Genomic DNA, 23,576 nt, shown 5'->3' with positions numbered 1-23,576 from the left:
ACAATTTGACTAACAGACCTTGAGTTGCTAGCCGAGTACAATAACGACTAATGCACTCATACTACCTCACCAATGTAATCATCAGTTTCCATTTACTATCAGCTTTTCAAATATTCAGAACATTCTACTCATTGGCTGCCTTTGTTAGATCTCACCTTTCTCAGTTCCATTAAAAACGCTCAGATCTTGTCCTGTTCTGATATGGGTGCTACACCCAAAATATTACCTTGTACGTTCTTCCCTCCATCTACATGGTTATGTCTTTCAGCACTTTTAGTGGGTATGAGACAAAGTATACTGTTCAGGTTAAAGGGCACAGGTTGAGCAATTCACGTCACATAGATGAGACTGAGCCAGCATCTTAAAAAGATATGAATACATTATAGTAGTTAAGATTTTGTATCTTAATTTAAAGAGAAGAAAGGAGCAGCAATTTGGGAAACCAAATGGTTGAAATGGTTGGAGAATTGACAGCTTCTCTGTAGTAGTTCATGTAGAGAAGCGATGGGGTTTAGGGCTAAGTGGAAGAGCAAGTGAATGGACTAACAGGATAGGTCTTTCAAAGAGCTGGCACGGGCACGATGCGCTGAATACCCTCCCTTTGTTCTGTATCATTCTATTCTATCGTTCTAATCAGGCCCTATAGCACCACCATTGGTGGGAGGGTGTAATTAGTATGACAGGTTTTTGCTGAAAGCAGTTGACAGAAAGTACACACGGATTTAGACATAGATAGTGAGCAAATATTGCTCCCCATCACACATTTTAATACAATTAGCTGCCAACAGGTCACCAATTAAAGTCATGTTAATCAGAAATTAGATGTGTGGTCTCTTAATTACTACAAGAAAGTGGAATACAGGAGATAGAACAAAAGAGAAAATGCTGGAAAATCTCAGCAGGTCTGGCAGCATCTGTAGGGAGAGAAAAGAGCTAATGTTTCGAGTCCAATGACAGGAGATGGGGTTACACTTATGCTCACCGCTCTCTTTGCACAGTACAAACAGGAACTCTGCTGCAGTGTGTTTTACTCCAGTGTCGATGTGGGTCATGAGGCGTACCAGCTTATTTCTAAGAGTGGTGCCAATTTCAGGACGATTCTTTACATCTTTCAAAGGAGGCAGGACCTGCCAATGCAAAAATAGCAATAGTTTAGGAAAACGTTTGACTAACTACAACACTTATGACCTGAACTTGCTGGGTAATATTTGTTTACTCACTGACAATTGTAAATTTAAGTGCTGGTCAAACAGCTTAAATTACACCAGATACTGAATACAACTGAAAAATAAACTTTATAAATGCATTTATACCAACACCACATCACATCTCAAATGTCTCAAAAACAAATTCCATACAAGTAGTGGGGCTCCTGATTGTGCTCTGAGTATTCAAAAACTTAAAATGCTAAGATATATTCAGATATTAAATTTTTCTTATTTTATGTAGGTTCCATCATCAATGTGTCTCTGCAACGTTATTCTCATCTGTTATTTGTCATGTGAGAGTACCTTTAAGAAATGGGTGTTTATTACTGCAGTGATGTCAGAGAGTGGGTGGAGTTGGGCTATCTGTCAGCTTTTTACTTTCATTTTATGCTGTTTGCTGCAGGGTGTGTTTTAGTTTCATTTTCAGAGCTGGATAGCTTCAGTCACAGCCAGAAGGTGTATGAGTCTCTCTCTGTGTAATCTAAAGAATGTAAATCAATCCTTTGGTGATTTAAAACTAATAACTGCTCACAGTAGTGACTTTAACCTGATATGCTTCTGTTAAAAGTTATTTTCAAGTCTTATGGATGTTTAAAAGGACAGCTTAAGGATCACTTAGTGTTGTATTCTTTGGGGGTTGTATTTGAATTAATGGTTGCTAAGATGGTCACCGTATGTTTTAAAAAGGTTAACTTGAGTTCACAGAATAAACATTGTTTTGCTTAAAAAAATACTTTTCCATTTCTGCTGTACCATACCTAGAGAGTGGGCCGTGTGCTCCCCATACCACAATCTAGTAAAAGTTGTGGGTCAGGTGAACTCCATGATACACTTTGGGGTTCTCTAAACCCTGGCCCATAACATATGTAATTGGCCATTAGATGGGCAGCAGCAAGCTGTATGGAGGCTCCCTATTCTCTGCCGTTGCCTAATCAATGAGCTTTATCATTTCATAGTCAGCAGAGTCAGTTAACCATATAAAAGAAGCACCTTATTGTGAATTCACTTATTTACATGACAGCAGTTCAGGAACACCATGATATGCAGATGGGTTACGCTTACAGCTATAGAGCGCGATTTAACCAAATGGGAACACAGTCCCATAGTGAGCCTGTTTAGCCATGTGTTTATCCGTTCGCAGTGCCAATAAGCAAATGGCAATACAATGTGACTCTCGTTCCTCAACGGGGAATGCGCGGCCAAAGTTGCAGATAGCCCTGTTTGTACATTGGGGAGTTCTGAGGCCGCTGAAGCAATCCCCGACTTTCCCCCAGTCTGAACGCACTATGGGAGGGTACCCAGTAGTGCCAACCTGGCACACTGGCAGTGCCCACACCAGCTGGCAGTGCCAGCTGGGCACCTTGGCAGTACCAGGCAGGCACCAGCAGTGCCAGGAGACCACCCCGCCCAAAGCGCATGCAGCTGGGGCGCCTCCGATTTCCTGGGAGACCCCCAAGATTGCCGTTCTATCTGGTCCCTGTTTGTGGGGACCAGTGCTGAACGGCGCTTGTCCAAGGCAAAACGGATGAATCCCAGAGCCTCAGGTACCTCGGGAATCTGCATATTAGAGTGAGGCTAACTGTTGCACTCTAATATGCAGATTTCCCAAAGTGATCCCGCTGACAATGGACGGGATTTACATCGCAACGTCTCACGAGATCGCGTTGGATCTTGCGAGTTGGGTCTCCCAGTTTTACTGACCATGCTGCACCATGACGAGTTGCTTTCCAGACGCAGTGTGGCCGTTGGATCACGCCCATACACTTTGAAGGGGCTCGGATAACATGGGTAGATTGGAAAAGCTAGATTTGTGGAGAAGGCGGAGAGGAGATTTGATAGAGGTGTTCAAAATCATGAGGGGTTCAGACAGAGGAGTTAGAGAGAAACTGTTCCCATTGGCAGAAGGACCAAGAACCAGAGAATACTGATTTATAAAAGGTGGTTACAACAATGCAACAAAGTGATTTACAATGGGGAATTAAGGTTTTGAATTCAATGTAATAAAAGTTATGGATGACGAGCAAGTGGGATTTAATATAGGACAGGTGTAGATGTTGGAGTTCTGATTGGACTGGAGCATATACAGGGTGGATCTCATGAAGTCATGGTGGAAACTGTTGGAGAACCCATGCCTGGGAGTAGTCAAAATGTGCAGAAGGGTTTCAGTGGAGTGAAAGTGAGGTGAAGTTGGAATTTTTTGTTGGTCACGTAATGCAACTTTAACTAAAGTGCGACTGGAGATGTTGAGATATTGCTACTTTTTACTTTTGAAATCACATATATTGCGAGAAAAACTCCAAACACTAAAGTATGTGAATTCATCCAGCTAACGCTTCATTGCCTTGATATATTACAGTAAACTAATTGATCTAATCATGAACTAAACATAAAATTAAGAACTTTTTTCTTGTATGAAGCATTCAAAAGGGAATTGGATTATTATCTGAAAAGGAAAAATGTACAGAGCTGAAAGGAGAAGGCAGGGCAATTGTTCTAGATGAATTTCCCGTTTGGAGAGCTGGTATAAACACTATGGGCCAAATGGCTGCCTTCTGAGCTGTAACAGTTCTGTGGTTATGTCAATGAAATTAGAAAGAAAATCATAGTTGAAAAATTAAGAACGAGAGCCATTAATACAAGATTAATTGCAAGAGATCTATAACAGAAGTGCTAAACCGTACTATGGAATAGTTTGGAGGGGAACCCATATAGTAATCACTGAATAACCACTGAATTAGGACAGAGAATAGCTTGTCTGACAAACCTCCCTGACTTCAAGGATGCCACAACTGAAACAGATGGTGAAAGCTTGTATGATGTCGTTTATTTAGCCTTCTAGAAATTCTTTGACAAAGACCCACAATGAAAATGACGAATTCGTTTGAAATCCATGGCGATTCGAGGTAGAATGAAGCTGCACAGGAGGTGTGTGTGTACTTGGAATGCTCTCTATATTTCTAATACGTATTTTCACCTCTCTCAAGTTTTCTAAAGTTAGCCAATTGGCAATTAGATGGTTTTCCAATACCTAATTCAAATTCTGTTATCTTCTACTGTGGGGTGGGGGGGGGGGGGGGGGGGGCGAAGAGAGAAGAGGAAGTGAGAGAGAGAGAGATAAAGAATCCAATAATTAATTTTTATGAACTTTTAAAGTCCTTACCCGTGAACGTATATATTTTCTCATATCTCTGTGCTTTCTGGAACCTTCTGTCAAAACACTTAAAACCGGAGTCAATCCTTCTTTTAAATTGGACCCCTACCAAATATAAAAGGTAGAAATATTCAAATTAAAAATCACAACTCTGTGAAAATAAAATTGTTGGATAAGTCCGTTTCACTCCAATATTCAGGAACTGTTCAGGTTGTTTTCCCATCTCTCTTGGCCTCAGCACCAAACTTACCTTTCCAGATATACCCCTGGATTTAAAAAAAATATTTTTATTCGTTTTTGCATTTGATTGTGACAACATTGCAAAAAGGCAAATGAATAAAATATATACAAACAAAAAAAAAAAAACCGACGAAAGGGAAAACCGAATAATCAGGTATGAATACCTAAGAAACATATATACAGCTACGAGGTCTGTTAATATTGGGCCCCCAGTAATCTGTTACCACAACTATACTGTTTGACTATTTACATGTGGCCCCATGGTATTAAAACATACCAAGGGTGTGTTTGCGGCAACCCGCTGTTGCTGTTGCCGTGGGCTCTCCTTCTTTCAATACCCTTTGGTTCCTCTGCCCTGCTTCCCCTGTACTCTGGGTAACATCTTCCCATCTCCCTTCTCCAAATACCAACCCTCCCCCCCCCCCTTCTCCTTCCTTGTCTTCCTTTGCCTATTCCGGTCTCCAGCAACACCCCCCCCCCCCCCCCCCCCCACACACACATCGCAAAGGCTAGTGTTTGTCCCTCTCCCATTAAAGAGCTCTGGTTGTTCGGATACCTGAAGACCACCACTAGGAGGCATGGCTCCATCTTCATACCCACAAACTTGGACATGGTCTCGAAAAAGGCGGTCCAGTAATAATAATCTTTATTAGTGTCACAAGTAGACTTACATTAATACTGCAATGACATTACTGTGAAAATCCCCTAGTCGCCACACTACGGCGCCTGTTCGGGTACACGGAGGAAGAATTCAGAATGTCTAATTCACCTAACAAGCACATCTTTCGGGACTTGTGGGAGGAAACCACATCATCCAGAGGAAACCCACACAGACACGAGGAGAAGGTGCAGACTCCGTACAGACAATGACCCAAGCCGGAAATTGAACATGGGTCCCTGGAGCTGTGAAGCAACAGTGCTAACCACTGTGCAGGGCGGCAAGTTTGGGACAAGTCTGGAACATGTGGGTGTGGTCAGCCGGGCCTCCTTGGTACCGTTCATATTTGTTCTCCACCTCTGGGAAGAACCCGCTCATACGTTCTGGTCAAGTCCACCCTGTGCACTGCGTTTAGCTGCGTTAAGCTCAGCCCTGTGCATGAATAGGTGAAGTTCGCCCTATGTAGTGCTTCGATCCAGATCCCTCCCCGCACCCCCCTCCCTCCGTGCCTAGCTCTTCCTCTCATTTCTCCCATGTCTCGTCTAGCAGTACCCGTACCTCCGCCAGCAGACGTCCGTACATGTCGGCGCAGCTACCCTCCCCTAGTTGTCCGATGTCAGAAGTCTGTCCAGTAGGGCATGTCTGGGTCACTGGGGAACGTTGCAGTCTCCTTGCGGAGGAAGTTCCTTAGTTGCACGTACAGGAGCGCTTTTTCCTTTTCGGGAGCTGGAGCTGTCCGTTAGTTCCCCCTGGGCCGTTACTCTGCCATCTACATACGGGTCCCCTCGTGTCAGTACCCCTTCCTCCCGTCTCCACCTTTCGGAGGAGGCGCCTATTCATAGAATTTACAGTGCAGAAGGAGGCCATTCGGCCCATCGGGTTTGCACCGGCTCTTGGAAAGAGCATCCTACCCAGGCCCGCATCTCCACCTTATCCCCATAACCCAGTAACCCCACCCAACACTAAGGGCAATTTTGGACACTAAGGGCAAGTTAGCATGGCCAATCCACCTAACCTGCACATCTTTGGACTGTGGGAGGAAACCGGTGCACCCGGAGGAAACCCACGCACACACGGGGAGGATGTGCAGACTCCACACAGACAGTGACCCAAACCGGGAATCGAACCTGGGACCCTGGAGCTGTGAAGCAATTGTGCTAACCACCATGCTACCGTGCTGCCCCCTATTGTTGCAGGGGTATTTATGGTTTCTCAGATGGGGCTATAGTGGACATTGCACCCAGATGGAAATGGTGCCGAAGTTGATTCCACGCCCTCAGAGTGGCTGCTACCACTGGGTTCCTTGAATACTTGGCTGAGGAAAATGGGAGGGGGGGTTATGGTCAGTGCTCGGTGGGATGTCCCTGTGCAGGAAGTCTCCTCCGTTCCCACCCATTTCGCCTCCAGCTCCTTGATTCACCCCACTACCCTTTCCGCATTGGCTGCCCAGTGATAGAATAGCAGGAGTGGGACCCAACTCCGCAGGTCCCTCTTACCCTCTTCCACCAAACTCAATAGGTTCCACTTGGGGATCCATGTCCAACCGTGGGCTATATGGGTCCCTAGGTATTGGAATTCGTTTGGGCCCGCTTAAACGGCAGCTCTCCCAGTGAGACTCTGTGCTCCACGTCCCCCCCCTCTGGATGCCTCTCCATCCCTTCACTGCTCTAAGGGCTTTAGCCAGTGACTCGATTGCCAGGGCGAATAACAAGGACAATTGGAAATCCCAGCCTCGTGCCTCTGTGCCACCAGAAATATTCAGAGCTGGTGGCATTTGTTCATATACTCGCCATGGGAGCACTGTACAGTAGTTTCACCCTCGAGGTGAACCCCAGCTCAAATCCAAAATGTTCCAGTACCTCAATGAGGTACCCTCATTCTACTCTGTCGAAGGCCTTCTGTGCATCTGGGGAGATGATCACTTCTGGTGTCCCCTTCCGGGTGGGGTCATAATCATGTTCATCAGGCGTCTGACGTTCACCGTTAGCTGTCTGCCCTTGACAAAGCCTGTCTGATCCTCCGTGACTACCTCCGGCATACAACTCTCCAGTCGGCCCACCAGGGCCTTCGCCAGGACGTTGCCTTCAGTGCTTAGAAGTGAGATGGGTCTGTGTGTCCCGCATTCTGTCGGGTCCTTGTCTTTTTTCAAGATTAGCGATATGGAGGCCCATGCCAGTGTGGGCAGCATGACCCCCCTTGACAACAAGTCATTGAACATCCCCTGCAGGAGATTTGCTGCCACAAATGTTTTATAGAAGTCCACCAGGAATCCATCTGGACCCAATGCCTTCCCCGACTGCATGGAGTTGATATTCTCCATGACTTCCTCCAGTTCTAGTGGTGCTTGCAATCCATGCCGCTTTTCCTTACCCCATAGCTGGTATGCCCAGCCCGTCGAGACACTACTTCATCTAGAGTCCTCCTCCGGGAGCTCGGAGGTGTACAGTTCTCGGTAGAAAGTCGCGAAGACCTCGTTGATTTTGTCTGGCACCGTGGCTAGTTTGCCGTTCCTGTCCCCCACCTATGCTTTCTCCCTCGTGGCTGCCTGCTTTCTCAGCTGGTGAGCCAGCAGGCGGCTGGCCTTGTCTCTATGTTTATAAAGGTTCCCAGTGTCTGACGGAGCTGGTTCACTGCTTTCCCGGTGGAGAGGAGGGGTCAAATTCCATTTGTTGCTTTTCAGTCTCCGCCAGTAGTTCCACGGTTGAGGCCGTGGAGTATCACCGATCCACTTCCAATATGGAGTCGCTCAGCCATTGCCTAGCTGCCCTCTCCTTCCTGTCCCTAAGGGCCCTATACACTATTATCTCCCCCTCATCACCGCCTCCCAGAATGTGGAGGGTGAGACCTCCCCATTTTGGTTGCAGGTTACATACCCACCTTAGTCACATTTATCTCCACCCAATGCTTGGCCAGGCCAGCTCCAATGTCCTGGTTGATGCGGATTATATGTCCCTCCCATCTACGTGACCGTGTGCTCCTCGCCCAGTTCAGCACCTTTTCTTTGTCTTGAAACTTATGCAGTTTCGCTATGATCGCCCAGTGGTTCTCCTGATTTAGCCCTTTATTGTAGCGACCTGTGGGCCCGGTCTACTTCTGAGGGTTTGACGAAGCCTTCCCCTCCAACTTCCCAAGCATCTTCACGACTGGGTTTTTTGCTCTCTGTGCCCTCAGGTAGCCCGACAATCCTTAGATTCTGTCGGTAGGACCCATTTTCCTGAACTTCCACCTTCCCCTGGAGCGCTCTGTGTTTTGTTACCAACCTTGGCACCTCGGTCTCGAGCAAGGTGATCAGATCACTCTGGTCGGTAGCCACTTTCTCCATGTCCTGCATCGTCGCTTCCCGGGTCTCCAGTCTCTTCAATCTCTTCCGTTCTTTCCAACGCATCTTTGATGGGGCCAGAGCAGTTTCTCAGGCCAACATGAGTTCCTTCTTTATAGAGTCCCTGTGTTTTTGGAGCTATATTGAAAGAAGCTCCATCCACTGCTCCAGTGTGTGGGCCAGTGGTGTTTGCGCTGGTGATCCTGATAAGTCCGCCATTCTTGCTCCACATGTCTCCTCACTCTGAGGTCTGGATCTTCCTCTCCTGACTTTTACTATTACTACTATTTTTTCCAGCTCCGTGGTTGGTTCAAAGGAATTTCCTTGGGGGAGGGGGGGGGGGGGGGGGGGGGGGGGGTTAACTTTGGTATCTAATTTACAGGTTCCCAAGGGAGAGACACCTTTCATGCGACTGCTCAGCACATCGCCACCACCGGAAGTTCATTCCCCTGGATTATTAACAATCTGTGTATCAGTTTAAAAGAGGGAACAGGGGAAAAAGTCAATAGTCTAAATACGTTGGTTCTGGTCCCAGAATTCAGCACGTGTAAGCTGAAAAATGCCCAATAATTAATAAATCAATTTTTATATTTTCAATTGAATGCTGAAAATACTCAGCAGGTCTGGCAGCATCTGTGAAGGAGGGAAACCAAGTTACAATTTCAGGTTAGTGACCTTTCATATTTATATTTTTTAATCATCTTCTCTAAATATGCAGCGTAACTGGGAAAGTTTAATCAAATTCACAGGTTGGATACAGGGTAAAATTTATCCTATTCACACACTTTCCTGCTGGAAATAACCTGCAAAATAGTATTGGGGAGCAGTAACTTGATCCACAATCATATTGCACAGAGAGAGGTTATGTGACACATCGTGTCTTTGAATTAATCCTATACGCTTCCCTTTTCCCATAACCCTTCATATTTTTCCTTTTCAAGCATTTATCCAATCTCTTTTTGAAAGTTACTATTGAATCTGCTTATGCACCCTTTCAGGCAGTGCATCTTAGATGATAACAGCTCTGTGCATTAAAAGTCGCTCGAAACCTCTTCTTTGCCATTTAATGACATTAGTGCTAGACTCCAATTCGTCCTCTCACTGTAGCAGCTATTTCCATGCGAGCTGTTGCAGAGGTTGAGGGAAAGAGAGTTTTTTAAAAAAGCTTTTTATTCTCATTTTCAACATTTTCATCAAATTAACAAAAGAAAAAGCAAATATAATAATACCCCAAACAAAAGCAGCATCCCCCTCAATATACAGACCAAAACATCCATCCGTACATTCCAGGTGAAAAAAAAATCAATCAATACACAGTGTAATCAAAAACAACAATAACCACCCCCCCACTTCCACCCCCTAATGTTCGATGGCAACCAATTCTTGAAAGTGCATAACAGTCCCCATTAATTGTAGAACCCTTCCCTCATCCCTCCTCATAGAATCATAGAATTTACAGTACAGGAGGCCATTCGGCCCATCGAGTCTGCACCAGCTCTTGGAAAGAGCATCCCCGACCTGCCCACACCTCCATCCAATCCCCATAATCTAGTAACCCCACCCAACACTAAGGGCAATTTTGGACACTAAGGGCAATTTAGCATGGCCAATCCACCTAACCTGCACATCTTTGGACTGTGGGAGGAAATCGGAGCACCCGGTGGAAACCCACGCATACACGGGGAGAACGTACAGACTCCGCACAGACAGTGACCCAGCCGGGAATCGAACCTGGGACCCTGGAGCTGTGACGCAATTGTGCCTAACCACTGTGCTACCGTGCTGCCCAATCAGTTCAAACTTCACCTTCTCGAGTGTCAGAAATTCCAGTAGATTCCCTCGTCAAGCCGAGGCACAGGGAGGAGAAGCTGACCTCCCCCCCCCCCCCCCCAAACAGGACCCGCCTCTGGGCAATCAGCAAGGCGAAAGCTAAAACATCTGCCCCCGCATATCCACCTGCGCTCGGGCCGGTCCAACACCCCGAAAATGGCTTCTAGGGGCCCTGGTTCCAGGTTCACATGCACTGCCCCCGCGATGACCTTAACAACCTCCCTCCAATACTTCTCCAGCTTCAGGCAGGACCAAAACATATGTACGTGGTTTGCGGGGCTCCTCCCACAACGCTCACATACATCCTCCACTCCCTCAAAGAGTCGGCTCATCCTTGTCCTCGTGAAGTGCACCCTATACACGACCTTCAGCTGTATCAGCCCCAACCTCGCGCATGAGGTTGAGGCGTTCACCCTCAAATCACACACAGTCTTCCATAGCCTCCCCCAACACTTCCTCCCACTTGGCTATCCCTCCATGGATACCCCGTCCTCCCCCAAAATCCTCCCGCAGATTACAGACATCCCCCCCTTCTCCATTCCCCCTGCCGTCAATACCTGTTCCAACAATGAGGGAGAGGGTGCTATCGGGAAGCTCTGAACCTCCTTCTCAGAGCTGCAGATACCTAAACCCTTCTCCTTGCCCCAGTCCATATTTCTCCCCCAACTCTTCCAACCTCGCAAAACGTCTTTTAATACCCTCATCCCCCTCTCTCTTTCCATCTCAGAAACTTCCCATCCAGCCTCCCTGGCTCAAATCTGTGATTCCCCCTGATCAGCATCTCCCCTGACCCAGCCCCCAGCTTAAAATGCTGCCACAACTGCCTCCAAATATTCAGTGTTGCCACCACCACCGAACTCCCAGAGTATTTGCCTGGGGCCATCAGGAGCGGCGCTGTTGTCAGCGCCCTCAACTCCGACCCTCCTCCATCTCCCCCTCCAACCCAACGCCTCACCTTGTCAGCATTCGCCACCCAATAGTAATATGCAGCCTTCTCTGCAGGACCACCTTCTTAACCATGGCTACCTTCCCCCCCCCCTTAAACAAACGAAAGTGACCGACTTGTCCGCTTCCTGAAAGAATGTCTTCAGTAAGAAGGCCGGCAGGCACTGAAATAGAAACAGAAATCGCGGCAACACATTCATTTTAATCGCCTTCAGCCCACCTGCCAGTGACAGAGGGAGGCTATCCCACCTTGCCAAATTCGCTTTCACCCTTCCCACCAAGCTAGTATAATTGTACCGAGGGAGCCCCTCCTCCCAGTCCCCCGCCACCTGCACCCCCAAATATCTGAAGTGGGTTGCCGCCCTGCGAAATGGTAGCTCTATCATTCCCGCCCCCACTCCCAGCCGGGACACCACCAAACATTCACTCATTTCCAGGTTCAATTTATATACTGAAAACACCCAAATCTTCGGGGAAGTTCCTTGTTCCCGACCGACACACTTGGCTCCAATATATAGATCAATAAATCGTCCGTGTACAGAGACACCCTATGCCCCCCCCCCCCCCCCCCACCCCACCCCCTTATTACTCCCTTCCACAGTCCCGACCTCCTTAAAGCGATGGCCAAAGGCTCTATCACTAATACAAATAGCAGAGGTGACATAGGACATCCCTGCCTGGTCCCCTGGTGCAGAGCAAAGTACCCCAAATTCGTTGTTTGTGTGGACATTCACCATCGGTTGCTTATATAATTGCCGTACCCACTCCGTCAATCTTGTCCTGATCCCAAACCTCTCAAGAACCGCCATCAAATACCCCCATTCTCCTCGATCAAATGCCCTTGCCGCGTCTAGCGCAACCACCACCTCCGTCTCCTTCCCCTCAGCCAGCGTCATGATTACATTTAATAACCTCCTAATATTTGAGAATAGCTGCCTTCCTTTCACAAACCCTGCCTGGTCTTCTCCTATCACCTACTGTAGGTACACCTCCAACCAAGCCACCAGCACCTTTGCCAGTATCTTTGCGTCAACATTCAGTAGTGATATAGGCCTGTACGACCCACACTCCATCGGGTGCTTATTTTTCTTTAACAGCAAGGAGATCGAGGCCTGCCCCAATGTTTGTGGTAGCACCCCCTTCCCTATCGCCTCCTCAAACATCCCCATTTTCAGCGGCGCCAATTTGTCCTTAAATTTCTTGGAATACTCAACTGCGAACCCAGCTGGCCCTGCCACCTTCACCAAGCGAGCTCGGCTGTAACCTATCCATCCCTGCTCTTGCAGAAAATTCCAATCCCCTCCCATTATTAGCTTGTGCAAATTCAGGTCCGGAATGGCCCCAAGCACCTTCCTCACAAATCCTGCATCATCCCAGTTAGGGTCATACACACTTGCCAATGCCACCAACCTCCCATCCCAGGCCCCCGTTACTATCACATATCTACTTTCCTGGTCCGCCACCACCTTTTCTATCTGGAATCTCACTCTCTTACCCACCAAAACCGCTACCCCCGAGCCCTAATGTAGAACCCGGAGTGAAATATTTGGCTCACCCATACCTTCCTGAGCCTCATCTGGACCTTCACCTTCAGATGAGTCTCCTGTAACATGACAACATCGGCCTTTAAGCTTTTTAGGTGCTCAAACACCCTCAACCTTTTCACTGCCAACCCCCCCACCAAACCCCTCACGTTCCACGTTATCTATCCTGACCGGGGTCTCTCATTCTCACCCCCCCCCCCCCCCTCCTATCCACCACCATCATAACTCCAGGCCCTACCCACTGAGCTTGGCCTGCCCCATCCCTTTGTTGCCATCAAACCCTTCTACCCCTTCCCAGAATCCTCCCATCTGGCAAAGAGAATTCCAGAGACTAACGACCCTCAGCGAAAAAAATTCTCCTCTTCTCCATATGAATTTAAATTTTTGTAGCTGGTATAGTGAGGGAGCAAACCACCCCCTCAGTTGAAGCAATGTGCATGCTGAGCTTCATGCAGGCTGGGCTTCCTAGAGCCATACCGGACAGAAAAGGCCCACCGAGTCCACACCACTAAAACTAAACTAAACCTACACTAATCCTATTTTACAGCACTTGTCTCATAGCCTTGAATGTTATGACATTTCAAGTGCTCATCCATGTACTTTTTAAAGGTTGTGAGCTTTCGCGCATCTACTACCCTCTCGGGCATTGCATTCCAGACTCCCCACCCTCTGAGTGAAAAGGTTTCCCTCAAATCCCCTCTAAACCTCCTGCTCCTCACCTTAAAATTATGTCCCTTATTGTTGGACATTTCAACTAAGGAGAGGAGCTGCTTCCTATCCACCCTGTCCATACCCCTCAAATTTATCCACCTCAATCAGGTCCTCCTGCCGCCTTCTCTGTTTGAAAGAAAACCAGTGCCTATCCAGCCTCTCCTCATAGCTCAAATGCTCCAGCCCAGGCAACATCCTGGTGAATCTCCTCTGCACCCTCTCCAGTGCAATCACGTCCTCCTGTTCCTGAATTTGTACCTGGCTGGGGACAGGGACCAAAAAGAAATAAGATATTACTTATTCCCCCCCTTCCTTCTTTCCTTCCCCTCCCTTGAAATTGCTCCTGGAGAATCAGGTGAAGGAGGAGTGGAGGTGGAGAACAAACTGGATGGGAGAATCCAGTCCACATATCAGCAGGATGCCAGTTTTGACAAAAGAGCACCAATCTGAAACGTTAACAATTTCTCTTTCCGCAGATGCTGCCTGTAGCGCCGACTGTTCCAGCATTTTCTGTTTTCATTTTCGGCCAACAGCTGAATTGGCTCTGTACATTGTGGAAGCTAACAGAAAAATGGGAGGAAATTACTGTCCCAACAAAACTGCAGTCTCAGGAAAAGGTTAATCTCAACTGTGGTCAGCAACCTGGAGTGCCATTTACTTTGAGAAGTCTACTCAACTGTGTGATAACTAAGGCACTGTAAGGTGCTTGGATTTAACCTGTAACTTAAGAAAGCATATGTAACCAAAATTACATATTTGTAACATTACCAACATCCTATCATCATCAGGACAAAATTGCCAAGCGATTTGTAATATTTACAATGAAATACTAGTTAATTCATAATGTTGTCCTTCAGGGATGGAATTGATTTTGGCTGGGAGCACTAAATGGAAAATCGGCAGAGAATTGCCAGAGTTCATCCCAGAGCATGTTACAAAGTCTGAGAGACATAATTCTTCCCGACTGACAATTGACATCAACAGAAAAGAAAACCAAAGGGTATATAAAACAGGTTGCTGATTTGCTATCACACTGTACAGGATGAGAGTAAAACCTCTCCCATTCCTAATATCAGTACGAAGTGTTACAACACCAGGTTAAAGTCCAACAGGTTTGTTTCGATGTCACTAGCTTTCGGAGCGCTGCTCCTTCCTCAGGTGAATGAAGAGGTATGTTCCAGAAACATATATATAGACAGATTCAAAGATGCCAGACAATGCTTGAAATGCGACCATTAGCAGGTGATTAAATCTTTACAGATCCAGAGATGGGGTAACCCCAGGTTAAAGAGGTGTGAATTGTATCAAGCCAGGAAAGTTGGTAGGATTTCGCAGGCCAGATGGTGGGGGATGAATGTAATGCGACATGAATCCCAGGTCCCGGTTGAGGCCGCACTCATGTGTGCGGAACTTGGCTATAAGTTTCTGCTCGGCGATTCTGCGTTGTCGCGCGTCCTGAAGGCCGCCTTGGAGAACGCTTACCCGGAGATCAGAGGCTGAATGCCCTTGACTGCTGAAGTGTTCCCCGACTGGAAGGGAACATTCCTGCCTGGTGATTGTTGCGCGATGTCCGTTCATTCGTTGTCGCAGCATCTGCATAGTCTCGCCAATGTACCACGCTTCGGAACATCCTTTCCTGCAGCGTATGAGGTAGACAACGTTGGCCGAGTGACAGCGAAACAAACCTGTTGGACTTTAACCTGGTGTTGTAAGACTTCGTACTGTGCTCACCCCAGTCCAACGCCGGCATCTCCACATCATTCCTAATATCACACAGGGTCTTTAAGTGAAGTGGTGTTGCAGATTAGGAGATAATCGAGCCAAGTCACACAAGATGTCACCACTGGAAAGTGTGCATTCTGTCATTTTCATATCTTTCCCCATAAATAACTCCCCATGTCCCAGACAGAGAGGTTGCTCCCCTGGTGGAGGAATCTAGAACATGTGAGACAAAGCCTCAGGATAAGGAGTTGATGATCATTTAAAACCGAGATGGGGATAAATGTCTTCATCCATTTTCATACGGAATGACGGAGTAGGCTTAGGCCCTACTCCTGCTCCTATTTCTTATGACGTGTTGTAATTTATAGTGAGACTTTCCGATGAAAGTTTGTCACAGCCCTCCTGCCATTGGTGGCAATGTGCTTACACATGAGGGTGTGAATACAACATAGTATGCTTCCTATTATATGAGAGCCATGATGTGGAGATGCCGGCAGTGGACTGGGGTGGGCATAGTAAAAAGTCTTACAACACCAGGTTTAAGTCCAACAGGTTTGTTTCGAATCACTAGCTTTCGCAGCGCAGCTCCTTCCTCAGGTGAATGAAGAGGTGGGTTCCTCAAACACATATCTAGACAAAGTCAATGATGCAAGACAATACTTTGAATGCGAGTCTTTACAGGTAATTAAATCTTTACAGGTCCAGACGAAGCAATTGGAGAGAGGGATAATCACATGTCAAAGAGATGTGAATTGTCTCAAGCCAGGACAGTTGGTAGGATTTCACAAGCCCAGGCCAGATGGTGGGAGGGTGAATGTAATGCAACATGAATCCAAGGACCCGGTTGAGACCTTGGATTCATGTTGCATTACATTCACCCCCCACCATCTGGCCTGGGCTTGTGAAATCCTACCAACTGTCCTGGCTTGAGACAATTCACATCTCTTTAACCTGGGATTATCCATCTCTCCAGTTGCTCCGTCTGGACCTATAAAGACTTAATTACCTGCAAAGACTCGCATTCAAAGCATTGTCTTGCATCATTGACTTTGTCCATATATATGTTTCTGGAACCCACCTCTTCATTCACCTGAGGAAGGAGCAGTGCTCCAAAAGCTAGTGATTCGAACAAACCTGTTGGACTTTAACCTGGTGTTGTAAGACTTCTTATTATATGAGGATTACAGGCATTTATAATGGAAAACATTAATGGAAATCATGCACAGACATAAGATTAGAGACAGATGAAAGCAACTACTCACTATATCCTTACTGAATCCAAATAAATGTTTGCTACAATTAATGATACCAGCCAAGAAAAACATTCACAAGCTCAAAACAACAACAACAAAAAATGGCCCCTGGTTGATTGAAGACTTTAGCATACATTGTGCCTCAACCTAACTGGCGGAATCTCTCTCTCAGCACCAGTGTAACATTATTCTCAAGCACACTGACATATTTGCTGTAAAAAAAAAAACAGAATATAGTCTTACTCGGTCTATTCTCTTCTCCAGGAACCCCAGCAAAACCTCAATTGCATCCATCTTCTTCCCATTGTAATCGACTGTTCCATATTTGATGTTAGGGCTGAAGAGGAGATCCAGGCCCGACACTGGGATGTTGCTCAAAAGATTGATTGTGTGGCTGAAGAAAGAAGATTAGAATCATGAGTGTCCCCTTGGATTTACTTCATAATAATTAAAAATACAACAAGTGGGAACAAACTAAAATCTCAGTTCACGTGTACAGCCCATGCACTTTTACTAGCGAGAACGGGAAAACTGATCCACAATTTACGCATTCCCATTTTAATCAACTGGAAATGATGAAAGTAGACCTTTCTGCAGTACACTGCTGTTGGTAAAGCCATTCTAGAACTCTGATCTGCACCGGTATAATTTTCTTACCCTCACTGGATGTAAACACAAGTCTTTCTTATGCCATGCGTAAACTCTCAGCCATAATCTCGCCACTATAAAGAACAGGCAGATAAAGATCCAGGAATCATTAAAAATGGATAAAACTCTTAGCATTTGCATGCTATCAGCAGCACAAATAAATGCACTTCCTTTCACCATTAACTGGGATTGTGGCTTCTCACAGCTGTGTTCAACATGATGGTGTCATCTTCTAAATTTAGGATTGTACATATTCTCCTCAGATCTTCCCAAAAGAACAGTGAATAACTATTTGCACCTGTAGAGCCTCAATTCTGATCACAATCACTAGTTTGGCACCTGCAATTTGCCATAAAGCAACACACTGAGGGCATTTGAAGCACATTGATTGTTTTCCACAAACTGACATGTCCAAATCAATACCTTAATTGTTTTGATAGCATTCCCAGTCAACGGGGAAAAAACCCGCTCTGAGTCCAGATTCTACACCTGACTACTGCATTCGAACTCTGCATCATCTCTCATCAAAGTGCTTTGCACCCAAACCATGCTTTGGCTAGTCCACAAGTAAAACTAGTACTGATAACATCACGAAGGATTATTACAAAGTTGACCCCAGGCAAAATTACAAAGTCACAATTGTATTTTCGTGCCGAAATATGACTTAGGTTTAGACCAGTTTAACATGGCAGACATTACAAGCTGATGAACACAACTGGGACTGAAGATATTATAATGCAGACAGCCTGCTGCACACTTTTCTCAAAAGACAATAAGTTCCAACACTAGGGCTACAGGTGCAAATATACAAACAGAAGTATTATTCCAATTCCTGGCTTAAACACGCTCTCACAAACAGCTGTACAATGTAGTCCAAGTTCTCCGTAGCTCTTACCCAATGCTATCTCTAGTAACTCCTCTGGAAGGAATTTGTCTGATCTTCTAAATGTTTTGTTCATTGTCTGATCTTTTAAACTAGCAGAGGTTGAGGTGCCTGATCCTGAGTCTGCCTCCTTGCAATTCCTGAGTGTGCATATTTCACTCTTTTCTGCTGTGAGATCCCCTTTCATGCAGTAATATGCAAAGGAGCTCCTCCAACACCTTTAAACTTAATTTTATGGATCACTGTGTTTCAGTTATTCTTTTCAGTAATAGATGCCTGACTTTCAGATCTCTGTCACTCGACTGACAGTTTTATTTGCAGAAAAGAGTATGAAATTCCTTAGCTTCCACCAAGTCTGCCACCATACATAGGTCGACACAAAGCCATTAGCATTCTTCCCCTAGGAGGTAGAAATGCACACTGGTATTGAGCATATATTAGCCCTTATTACACCCTACAGAGCCCATTAATCATCCTTGGATGACACTCACCCCCTTAACTCTCAGCCCCCTCCTGACCAATGCACTGAATAAAGCTCTTGGCACTTCTTGTCACTTCTCATAACCCGTCCACAATGTGCACAAACTGACACAGATCAGTCAGCTGGCTACATTCAACTCAGTTTAACAACTCTGTTTTCAAGCATTCCAAAAGAGGGAGCTTCTGACTTGCAGTTCTCCTAGGCCTGCAAAAGATTAAAACCAGTTAATTACAGATTGAGAACCATTCAATCTGTCTTGTGCATGTTGAATTAAAAGTGGACCCAATTTGCTATTATTACATATTTGCTGTTCTGTTAACCCCAGAGCCTGTGATGAAGGTGAGGCAGTTTGCAATGCACAATTCTTCACAACGGTAATCAAAATCAAACAACTAGTGAGCTGAATTACAAGAGAAAAGTGAGGGCACAAATTGAAAAGTTTCTTAAATCCCTGATTCTGTATTCCCCATGAATCATGATCCAGTCCAATAGACAGGAGCAAAACAATTCTTTGTTGCTTAAAACATTCAATCTGTATTGCAATTTTATTAAAATAAAAATAAAATAAAGTATACTGTTTTTAATTTTATTCAATTCTACTGCTACTCTACTGTGTAAAAGAAACAAGAAAGTCGATCCTCTGGTGTACACAGCAGCTGACAAGATTTACAAGTTAAAGTACATTAGGAGATATTAATTACATTTCACTAGTTTAGCTTTCCATGGTCCTGACAGGCAATGAATTGAAGTCAGAGTTTGCAAGACTATTCATGGTTTCAACACAGATAGTGTGTGTAGTAGTGCAGGAGACTGAATGAAATGAGCAAGGAAAATTCAAAGGAGAAGAGGTCACGTAAAGAAAAGAGAAAGCTTACATTGAAGAGTTCAATCGATGGCCAGCTTTCCGCTGGATCAATTTTAGGACTAATACAGAAATGCTTTGGGAACTTCCCTAGTTATCGGAGCAGTATACAACTCTTGGACTTAGGCTTCCAGGAAAGAAAAATAGGTAGGTCAAGAATGTCGATAAATGGAGAACAAAAATATAAGATTTCCTCTGGCTACTCCTAAAAAGAGGGGGAAAAACATAATAAGCAAAGAGTCTGTTTTACAAGCATTCCGACACTTAAAAAGTAGTGAAAACAAAGCTTAGGTTTGAGTGTGATGGGCTCTCCCATAAAGTTGTGAAACTTGGAACCTGATAAACTGCCAAGAAAGAAAACTGGATACCTTTGTTACCAGTTGTGACTGAAGGATTCTAGACATATACCAGTGGGATTTTACACTGAAGTACGAAAACGCTTAGGATAGCCTCCAGTTTTATTCATCATCTGTAAAAGATGTCTCAGCTGGTTTGGACATGTCATCCAATTTCCATCATTGTGGACAGCCCATCAGGTCACACAGTGAGCTCTGACCTAGTAACCCAAGATGAACCGGTGCCAGGCTGTCAGTAAAAATCTCCAGCTAGTAAACAGATACCTAAATGACGCAAGAACATTGGCTGTGGTCAGAGAGAATGGAGTGCTTTGTCTGCCTCATGCATCTCTAGATGTGGGAGCTACTAAGTTAACTATTGCAATCATATTAGTATTGTAGCCACCTGGGTTGGCCACTTCCCGACTTAAAATGGAGGTCCACAAAGACTACAGGGAAATTCAGACAACACAGGCAAAAACTAGCAAGTGCAAAAATCCTGTGTATTAGAACTTGCAAAAGCCCAGACAGCACTGAAACCAGCATCCATCTGCATATTAATGAGCGATCCCCGGGTACAATTGAAACATTTAAGGTGAATAAGGCCAAGCCAGACTCCTCGGCGCCAGCAGGAGCCAAGACAAAGGAAGGCCAACGGACACTCATGGACCGCCCAGCGATCAGGGAACAACTCCAGTATTGGAGAAATCGATCCAAGTGATCGGAACACCCAAAGGGGCGGGAAGCCCCTGGGGACTATAAAATAGAGTCCCCAAGTTCAATTCGTCCTTCTTGGCAGGGTCACTCAGCAACTCGAATCAACCCTCGAGAGTGAACTGTCTAAGCTGCCGCATCAACCAAGTAAGTCTCCAGTCAACGCACGCTACGAGATAGGCGCTCCTAGCTACCAGTCCATACCAGCTTTTGAATCCTGCAGACTCAGATCGAACGAAAGGCCATTTGTTCCCCTGACCTGGTGGGCCAATTTCCAAAGCTAAGTATAGGCCTTTTAGTGATAGAGAATAGTCTAGAAAGTAGAGTTTATGCATGAGTAGTGATTTACTGTGTATAATAAATGTGTTTTGATTTGAATCTTACTAATTGGTGTGTTGAGTTATTGATCAGTACTTGAACTTGAACCTCGTGGTGGTATCATAAAGATATCTGGCGACTCTAGAGCAAAGGTTATAGAAACAGAGCAAATTAAGTAAAGACACAACGGGCAACAAATTAAGAGCCAACCAAAGTTAGCAACAGTATCCAGGGGAAAATATAGGCACGAGGGATAACTGGAGGTATCTGTTGGTTAGAGATACAGGGTACTAGAGGAAAGGCCTATTTCGAACATTCTTTAAAGACATTTTCTTTTCCAGTCTTCAATGGGACAATGATGCAGAAATTCAGTCATCGAGAAAACTGAAGAGTGTCAGCATGGAGACTGCACAATCTGAAGAAAGTTCATGTGAAAGAGCGGTTGAAGAGTGCAACGTATGAAGGAACAAAGTGCGGGAAAGAGGACAGAGTCCCAAGAAACACTAAAATCAATAGATTCAGAAGATTGGCAGGAACTATAATAGAGGCAAACAATAAATAGAAATAAGAAATGGTGACTGGAGTAGAACATGTAATTCCTTGATCCTGCTCCATGAAGAGTCAGCACTAAAGACCCTACAGTGATATCTTTTAGAAGTGCAAGGTGCGAGGCTCTATTCAAGGATGTAGAAATCGCCAAGATAATAACAGATGAGTCATCAGCAGGGTTCTAGAGGTGTGTAGTAAAAGGTAAAAAAAAACCCAGCATAAGTCTCATGTCAAAAGCCATACTGGCAATCTTGGATCAGGCCAATATTTGATGAATAATCTGAGCTGAACAGCAGTTTCTAGAACGTTAGAAAACTCAGGGAAAACTCCCTCATGAATATTTCTATGTTTCCAAATAGCAATAGTTGGGAAGCTGGGAGAGAATGCTCTTTCTTCAGGTTAGAGTGAATACATCTACATTTCCAAAGAGAAGGAAATATAGACAGAATGGGTTATTGAAGTGAAGTTTGGAGGTACACTTGTTGAGTGTTATGAGAAGGATAACAATAGGCCAGTTGCGGAATTCTCCGTTGGCGGGATCCACCACACCGTCAGCAGCGCACCCATGCCCCCGGGTTTCCCAATGGTGTGGGGTGCCCACAATGGGAAATCCCATTGGCCGGCTGCCGGAATAGAGGATCCCATCGCCAGTGAGGGCATGCCTCGCAGGAAAACGTGGCTGGTGGACCAGAGAATCCCACCCAGAGGTTTTATTGGACTCCTGAGCAGAGGATTAGAGAGAAATGAATGGAAGGTTCGCAAGTGGTGCACATGATTAATATGCGTTACTGCTAGGTTTACCTTTATATTTCGTGAACATGCATATGTTCTAGCGCTGAGGACTTGCCAGATTGAAGGAGTAACTTACTGGGTGACCACCCAGTCAACTGGAAAAGCTGTAGCTATAAATGTTATTTTAAACGCTAGTGAACAGAGCCAAATTGTGACTTAATGCTCCTTGTTTGGTGATAAAACTAGATGCCTCATTGCAGGAAATCATTTTTCGGGAACTTGATTTGGCATGGTGAACATCACTGGTTCTGCACTCTTATCCCAACCTCCAGTGACCCCAACGCTGATAATGAGGGGTCCTGTATTATCACATGCAAAGACTGGAAGTCTAATCCATACCTGATGCTTGTAGCACATTGCAATGTGAACAGAAAAATCAGAAATTAAAATATTTATTTTAATTATTTTTCCTGTTTGGATGGGACGACTTCAGCTTATTTTCTCTCATCTTTGAGATGCTACTTTTACAAAGCGGTCTCCTGGCAGTGGGGAATAAAGGGTAGGCAACAGACTTTCCATAGCCTCTAGTTCCCTGGGCATCCCTCCATCAGCGATGTCATGTGCCACGTATAAAGCAAAATATTTTAAATGAGCGGAGCTTCAATCGTACTTGAGGTGGTGATGGTGTAAACTACATGACCAGACTGGGTACGTATTCCCTTAATTAGAAAGACATCAATGAAGCAGCCAAATTTTTATAACAGTGGTCATTCATGTTTCCAGTCCACAAGTTACAAGTTTAATTTTATATTTTTTCTTGTTGGGATTTCACAATCAGTGGTCAGTGTCCAAGCCATTTTATTGCGGCACCTTCTGCAGAAGGTGTGTTTATTTAATTGTTTGCCATTTATAATATGGGTGGCATTTTTAGCACGTAACTATTGTTAATTACTGCTGTTGCTTTATAACAATGTTGATGCCATACTTTTGTTCAAAAAAAAAGCTGTAACAACTCAAGACCTCCTGCCAGATCACAGAGGATACATCAAGTCTGTTTGTGACAAATTGCTATGCGCCTGCCTCATTTCAGTGAAATGCCCCCACAAAGCACACAAATAAAACAAGTTCACGTCTCTGCACTACCCAGACGCACTGCAAGAGCAGGCTTTTTTAACTTAATGGCGAGTTATTTTATGCAAACCCTTCACAGGATGCAAAGGCGTCAGCAAACTTTGACTAAATGGCTCCCAAATGCAGAGGCAGCTTGCGACTGCCTTGATTTTGAGAGTAAAATGTGAGTTATTAAAATACAGCCCTATTACAGCTTATGAGATTCTAAAATCTCCACTGAAGAGGCAGTTTTCTTTGCATCTCTCAACTTACTAAAGATGACATACAGTCAATTAACAACTTCAACAGGATCACAAACTTGCAAGATTGTCAGAAAAAAATCCAACCACTAATATCCCTCAG

At 45.1% G+C, this 23,576-nt stretch overlaps 1 protein-coding gene across 2 annotated transcripts in view; it reads right to left on the bottom strand.

Moving 5' to 3' along the window:
• ric8b (RIC8 guanine nucleotide exchange factor B) overlaps positions 1-23,576 on the bottom strand; it is a 90,626-nt gene that overhangs the window by 27,763 nt on the left and 39,287 nt on the right. For both annotated transcript variants that reach the window (XM_072484886.1, XM_072484887.1), the window contains exons 5-7: positions 16,825-16,975; positions 4,369-4,464; positions 983-1,127 (exon numbers count right to left, since the gene is read on the bottom strand). In XM_072484886.1, the coding sequence (XP_072340987.1) occupies positions 983-1,127; positions 4,369-4,464; positions 16,825-16,975 (392 nt within the window). The remainder of the gene's footprint in view (positions 1-982; positions 1,128-4,368; positions 4,465-16,824; positions 16,976-23,576) is intronic.

The sequence above is a fragment of the Scyliorhinus torazame genome, chromosome 19 (genome assembly GCF_047496885.1).
Source record: "Scyliorhinus torazame isolate Kashiwa2021f chromosome 19, sScyTor2.1, whole genome shotgun sequence".
Classification (NCBI taxonomy): domain Eukaryota; kingdom Metazoa; phylum Chordata; class Chondrichthyes; order Carcharhiniformes; family Scyliorhinidae; genus Scyliorhinus; species Scyliorhinus torazame.
The sequence above is the reverse complement of the archived record's forward strand: the minus strand, read 5'-3'. Positions and strand labels throughout refer to the sequence as shown.